General features: G+C 33.6%; 1 protein-coding gene across 2 annotated transcripts; it reads left to right on the plus strand.

Moving 5' to 3' along the window:
• Window positions 1-584: 584 nt before the first annotated feature.
• LOC108476809 (elongator complex protein 4) lies at window positions 585-3,950 on the plus strand. 2 transcript variants are annotated; one of them, XM_017779149.2, is made up of 9 exons: window positions 585-795; window positions 1,258-1,456; window positions 1,570-1,796; window positions 1,877-1,946; window positions 2,196-2,352; window positions 2,603-2,681; window positions 2,896-3,055; window positions 3,151-3,242; window positions 3,382-3,950. In XM_017779149.2, exons 2-9 carry the CDS (start codon window positions 1,324-1,326, stop codon window positions 3,547-3,549), a joined length of 1,086 nt encoding a protein of 361 aa, XP_017634638.1. In that variant the 5' UTR covers window positions 585-795; window positions 1,258-1,323; the 3' UTR covers window positions 3,550-3,950. The 2 variants fall into 2 exon arrangements, with proteins under 2 accessions (XP_017634638.1, XP_052878449.1); XM_053022489.1 differs by lacking the exon at window positions 585-795 and adding an exon at window positions 822-1,057.
• Window positions 3,951-7,167: the final 3,217 nt, after the last annotated feature.

The following is a 7,167-nucleotide window of genomic DNA, read 5'->3' on the forward strand; positions in this document are numbered from 1 at the left end:
TAGACTGGTTCGGTTGGTTAATTCAATTTTACTCGAAGTTTGAGCACCCAGATAATAAAAGATAAGAGAGAATTGGCTTTGAAAATATTTTAGATGAGAGACTTTTTTGCTTTTATTTTTAAACAATCACAAAGGGTATATAAGAGAATTATTATCTTCCATTTGGACATTTTTTTAATACAAATGCCTAGAACTGCTCACAATCCCTCTCCAACCCTTAAATAGGAGGATAAATGCGTTTCAATGCACTTGAACCTACGTCCTCCTACATAAACAACAATGTCGATACTAATCGAGCTAAAACTCATTTGGACCCAAAGTGAAAACTTTGAACATATAATTTTTAAACAACAAACATTTTCCTTATGAAAATACTATACAACAACGGTCTAAAGAACATGAGTTTAAATAAGAATGAAAATTTTCTTAATCTAACAGTTAAACTATATATAAGAAATTAGCTATGAATCTTAATCATTGGATTAGCAAATTTTTCATCATTACTCTTTTCCATTCTTCATATCAGGCAGATTATAAGCATAGAGAGAATTATATATAGTTTAGATATTTATAAAAGATTAATTAATTATAAATCTAAGCCTAACATTGGCCCAGTGAAATAACTAATGGGTTAAGTCCAAACAAGTAGCTCCGCTTCATAAAACCTGAAAAACATCGATTAAACAAAACGAAAACGCAAATAATTACTCTGAAAACGGCCAACTCTTGAGGCAGGAAACTTGAAGCCGAAGAGTTTGAAGCAGTTGCTGTAATTTTCTCTTTCAAGAGAGCAAGGTGAGAATTTAATTCTTCCCTGTTTTGTTACTTAGACAGAAAAGCAAAAGAATAACACTCTTTTGGAGCTTTTTTGATGTCTGGTAAACTTTACCAATCAGCTGCGTACCATATATTCGATAAAAAGCTTGACTGAAAAGAGAAAAATACATCTTAAAAAATAATGAAAAACAATATGGGTTATTGAAGGTTATACTTCTTTCTATGTTCATTGATTTTAGCCAAGATGGGTGGTTCCATATACATGCTTTTGAATGGATAGGTAAAGGTTTGAATGGAAAATAGCTCAAATTTAAGTTAAATATAACATTTTTAATTTTAATCCTGTGGTTATGATAATCATGTTTTTTTTTCTTGTTTAGTTGATTCCATTGCTGATTTCGACATCTTCAATGATAGTTATTTTTTGGGTTTTTAGGTTTTGTTTTGATTAACTGTGCAACTGGGTATTGCTTGCTGCAGTTAAACCAGGAAAGTCTCAGATCACTTCATTGAGTGGTGTTTTGATTTTTTACTGTTGCTACTGCTATGGCTGCGGCCAAGACTCGGACAAGTACCTTCTCTCGAAACCTTTCCACTGCAGCCCCATCTCATGGCCCCGGACTTAAGTGTGGGCCAAATGGCACGGTCTTTCTATCTTCTGGGATACCCGATCTTGACAGTAATGTCATACACTATTCTTATCACTGTCTAACATTCTTTTTTGGCCTTGCTTTCTCTCAGTTCTTTGAGGTGATTTGTTCTGTTATTGAATAGTTTTTACTTGATATTCAGAGATACTGGGTGGTGGGTTCCCATTGGGAAGTCTAGTTATGGTGATGGAAGACGCAGAAGCACCTCATCACATGCTTTTGTTGAGGAATTTCATGGCTCAGGGACTTGTTCTCGGCCAACCTCTTCTCTATTCTAGTCCAGCCAGAGATCCAAGGGGTTTTTTGGGTACTTTGCCAAGTCCTGCTGCATCCAAAGATGACAAATCCCAGGAACGCGATCCAGATCAGGTTCCTTTTTCTCTTTGTCTTCTTTCTCAGTTTTATTTAAAGACTAAGAATGTGAATGGCATATTAAAAGGAACTTGCAGGAGAAAGGTCTGAGAATTGCTTGGCAGTATAAGAAGTATTTTGGTGAAAGTCAGCTCGATGGACAAAGAGGTAGTTTATCCGTGGTATATTCTTTGTTCATTTTGCTTGCAGGGTTAACAAACGTTAATGCTTGCTTTTGTTTCTTAAGTAAGAGTAAGAAAAGAGTTACTCTTTCAACTCGTAACAGTTTATTACTTTTCAGTTTAAAACTTGATGCATTAGCAGGTGTTTGTTTGAAAATGCACTCTTCTTGACCCTTGTTCTTGCTTTTCACTCCTTAAACTTCTACTCATAGCCCTTTATGTGAACATGGTGCAGATAGTAAACATGAGTACTCTAATGAATTTGATTTGAGGAAGCCCCTAGAGAGGCACTTCATAAATGGACCACGCATAGATTGTGTTAGCATCCAAGATTGTCCTGATCTTTCCACTCTTCGAGACCGTTGTGCAACATTTTTATCCCAGTTTCCACGGTATCATTGTTTGCTTTCATATTTATATATTCATGACATTGGAAACATTTGACATGCAGCCATATTTGTTAATATTTTATTTTATTATTATAGCCATCTCCCTACAGCTCTATGAATAATCCTGTGTGAAGTTCCAGAGTCCTATTTTTAGTGTCTCAACTAACTTGCCATTACCTTATTTCCCTTTTTCTTTCTTTTCATTTTGGTATATTTATCAGTCATTCCTTGTTCTCTTTTGGCTATGTCATAGAAATGATGGCAGCATTTCATGTGCTGGTCGTATAGCTATCCAATCATTTTGTGCTCCACAATGTGCATATTCGAACATGGTTAGTGGAAAGTTTTTAATTTTTTTGTTCAACTATTATAAATTCCTTTTTATTTTTCCTTCTTTTTAACGGTTCCCTTGCAAGTGAAGAATATTTTTAAATGTTTTTGCGCCTTTTTTGGACTGTAGAAGTTGTAGTCTTAGAAGTCTCTTTGATGCTACATCAATTTTCAGTTTGTAGTTCATTTTACTTCTGCTAATATAAACTATTGCAGGAGTGGGATATGCTTTCATTTATTAGATATCTCAAAAGCATGGTCCGGTCTTCAAATTCAGTCGCCATAATAACCTTTCCTCCTTCCCTTCTTTCACCATCCTTCTGTAAACGATGGCAGCACATGGCAGACACATTACTTTCTGTCAAGGCCATTCAAGGTTTTTTGCCTGTCTGTACCTTGTGCTTATTGTGTTTGTTTTTTTTTATTTCAAATTTGTACGGACTTATTGGTCTCATTTGATGCTTCGGTCAGATGAAGACAAGGAATTGGCACAACTCCTCACCGGTTACCAGGATATGGTTGGCTTTCTGAATGTGCATAAGGTTGCACGCATCAACACACAGGTTTATTAGCATGAGCCTTAATCCTGATCTTGTACAGCTTGATCTATTCATTACTTAGAGATCTATGGCAAGGTAATTGTCAGTTTTACTCGTATCTTGCACAATTTTACCACTGAATTATAAACCGCACCGTGATCAGGTTCCTGTGATTCTTGAGGCAACAACCTTTTCAATCAAGTTGCAAAAGCGACGGTATTTGGTTTTAGAATGTCTAAATCAGGCCCCTGTCGATGGTTCAAGTGGAACATCATATGGCACGTCAGGTGGTTGGTCTAGTTCCTCCAAGACAGGGAACCTCGACTTTTGACTGCATACCACAGAATAATTCAACTCATGATAGCAACAAAATGAGAAACAATCAGAAATCAAGACCGTAATTCTCCGTTACTATGATATCAAAGGTTTTCCCAAAGTCAGCCGATGCAAGAGCAGTTGAGAGAACCAACCTGCCCTAACAACACAGAATTTGAGCTTATTGTCTTGGTGGTCGCATTCTCGAACAAATCTCTTGGTGAGCCAAAAGAGATTGTTTCTTGCTACATGTAACGCAGGAAAATCTATGAACTCAACTCAAAGATACCACCGAGCACTTATTAGCTGAGCTTGCTGTAATCGACATTTTTCCATAGAAGAATTTTGGTCATCTACTTTACAATATCTTCTAGTTTATTTAAAACATGTTTATTTGATGCTTTGTCCATAAGTTAATCCACTGTTTTTATACCATTCTTCTAGCTGCCAACTGCCAAAGCTATTAAGCTTGTATAAAAAAAAAAAAAAAAAACCTTTTTTGGGTATCTAAAAATGCATATAGAGGTGTTCATAGTTTGGGTTTGGATCAGACTTATGCCTGAATTAACACATTTAATGTTTGCCTAAACTTGGTTTGGCTCAAAATATGGACATAAAATTGTCTAAATTTGTCTATATTTATAAATGGTTAAGCTAAGTTTATTTTAAATCTATTTATATGATCTTTTAAACAATTTAAATATATATTTATATTGTTTTTAATTTAATATTTAATAATTTTATTATTTTATTTATTAAAATTTTATATATACTTACCTTAGCAATTTTTAATATTTACATCGTAGTAGTATTATATATTACTATAGATTTAATTTTGATGTGTTTTAAATTAAATAATATATAAAAGTAACATAATATAAAACATTACTAACTTAAAAGCAGGTCGGCCTCGAATCGTGAATGTTCAAATTTGAGCCCGATTCAGTATATTAAATGAGCTAAATTTTTTTATTTAATCTTATTTTTCGAGCCTAATAATTTTTGTTCAAATATTCTCAAATTTTGAGTGAATCTTCGAATTTAGACAAATAACTTTAACATAAACAGATATAATAAAATAGCAAATGATCTTGATCAAATGTATTTTATAATTTCAAACTTATATAATCTTTGTTCAAACTTTGGGAAAATGACTACAAGTTGAAATTGAAGAATACCAAATTAAAGCATCAATATTACATGTTTGACTAATAATAGAAAAAGCACATCAAAATTATAAAAAAAAAAAATTGCAAATATTTTTTCGATGAATTGAGGTTATATTGTTCCAATCAAACGCAATGTGAAGGGTTTTCAGCCATTCTTTGGTCGTAGTATGAAACTCTCTGCTCTGCCAATTACTTTCAATGCTTAGCTGTTCAACATTTTTTCTAATATCCCCAAGAACTTATGTTATTGTCTTCCAAAACATCTTCTATTATTTTTATATTGTATTGTGTAAAAAGGTGTCGGCAGGGGGAAATGGTAGGACCAAATCAACCCACAATCTTTATTTAATTTTTAATCAAACCACATTACTTCTTTCATTTTCCTTGGATCAGTATTGTTTCTCTCCTTGCTAGTCTGCTAACATAAAAAGGATTAATCAATTTGTTTGTTCAAATAGAACAAAAAAAAAAAAAATATTGTTTCTTGTGGGAGGAAGAAAGGGACTGTGGAACTTATATTTTGACGGACTCACCCTCACCTTATATCTTAGCAGCCATTAACACCCTGAATCTGAATCCCTATTTTCCCTCACCTATTGATTTCTAAGTCTCGCTAATTATTTAAATTCCCTGTTACTTTCCATACGTAATCTACAAACATTTTTTTTTATCTTATAATAATACGGTCAGCCCCAACTTCTCTTTCCAAATTAATTTAAAATATACTTCCCACATCAAAATTTTTAAAAATATAGTTTGGATTTAAAATTTTATGTAATAATTTTAACTTCATTTGGTTACTAAGAAAAAATTATTGAATATATCATTATTACAATAGTTAAATATAAAATAAAAAATAATTAGTATAAATTTAAACTCGAAAGTACAAGAATTAGTGGTTATAAAAATAAAACATCTTCAAAATAAAGAAAAATTGCCTTATCGTTTCTAAAAACAAAAATGTGAGTGGCTAAAAATTACTATATGAAATTAGTTTATTACTAACTTATATACTAAAACATAGTGAAGAATGATAATACTTCTACCAAATGTAGCATAAATGATAATATTTGATGTAATGGTAATGTTAATGAACCAAATGATGGCACGTTATTCAAAAAAATTTAAAATAAATTTCTATTGGTGATTATTAATAAAAAGAAAAAGTCGTTAGATTCACCAATCTTTGCTATACTCAACAATTGGATCATTGGAGTTATCGTATTATTAGTCTTGGGTTTATCTTTTTGACCATAGGGATTCTTTTGGGAGCCGTTGGGCTAATGAGGCATGGGGATCATATTGGAGTTGGGATCCAAAAGAAACTTGGGCGTTTATTACTTGGATTGTATTCACGATTTATTTCCATACCTGAACAAATACAAATTTGGAAGGTGTAAATTCCGCACTTGTGGCTTCTATAGGATTTCTTATAATTTGGATATCCTATTTTGGGGTCAATCTATTAGGAATAGGTTTACATAGTTATGGTTCATTTACATTAAATTAATATCTAATTGAATTGAATAAAGAGGCTAGGCCTAACAAATACTAACATAGGATGGCCTATATAATTGGCTACTTACGATGACGCCATAATTGGCTATTCTTGAAAAAGGAAAAGCAATAAAAAGAACAAAAAGAAAAAACCAAAACTAAAAATATTGAAAAAAAAACACAGCTTAAACTTTGAAAGATGAAATGACTCTTTAAGAAATCTGCTTTCAAACACCAACACCCGAAAAATCGAACATCTGATCTCCCTATCCCCACCGAAAATGGCATATCAACTATTACTTCCATTTTGTTCCTTCTAATCTGATCGTCTCAGAGTTCCAAAGGTAGCCAATCCTTTGGCGTCAAGAAACCCCACTCAATTCCTATCTTGCATGGCCCTTCGACCCCTCTCAACCTCTACTTCCACCACTCTCGAAGCTTTCTCTATCCATAACCGAGGAGCCCCACGCCTCCTTCCCTCCTCAGCTAGCAAGTGTACTGCTCGATTCCCTTGACAAGGTATGAATCTAAACTCTATCAACTCAAAACTGTTGGCCCTTGCTTTAATCTCCTTAATCGGAGCACTAATGGACTCATAGCATCTTTCAGCCACAGTTTTACTCATTTCTGTCATGATGCCATAACATCTTTCAGCTATGGTCTTATTTAGTTTAGGCGTATAGCCTCCGATCGATCTCACAGTCTAGCCGTGAGCTTTTCTTTCCACTCATCCCATTTCCTTCCATCTATTCCTCCATTTCAGCATCCTATACCTTGATGCTTAAACATTGCAGTGACCCCTCTATAAGGCCTGGAACTTTACACATCACGGGTGTACACAACAATACCATATGACGGTATCTAACAAAATCATCCCATTTCCCTTTCCTAACTTCATCTAACTCGTTGTTAATCCCCTTTCACACTACCAACATACATATGTATCTTATGCATTTTCTCTGACAAAA

This window comes from Gossypium arboreum, chromosome 12, assembly GCF_025698485.1.
Source record: "Gossypium arboreum isolate Shixiya-1 chromosome 12, ASM2569848v2, whole genome shotgun sequence".
In the NCBI taxonomy this organism is placed as follows: Eukaryota; Viridiplantae; Streptophyta; class Magnoliopsida; order Malvales; family Malvaceae; genus Gossypium; species Gossypium arboreum.

Excerpts from the sequence above, each read along its gene's own strand:
- LOC108476809 (XM_017779149.2), top strand. The coding sequence starts at position 1,324 with ATGGCTGCGGCCAAGACTCGGACAAGTACCTTCTCTCGAAACCTTTCC. Across the intron at positions 2,353-2,602 it reads TTTTTATCCCAGTTTCCACG|AAATGATGGCAGCATTTCAT; the intron begins GTATCATTGTTT and ends GCTATGTCATAG. Across the intron at positions 3,056-3,150 it reads TTCTGTCAAGGCCATTCAAG|ATGAAGACAAGGAATTGGCA; the intron begins GTTTTTTGCCTG and ends TGCTTCGGTCAG.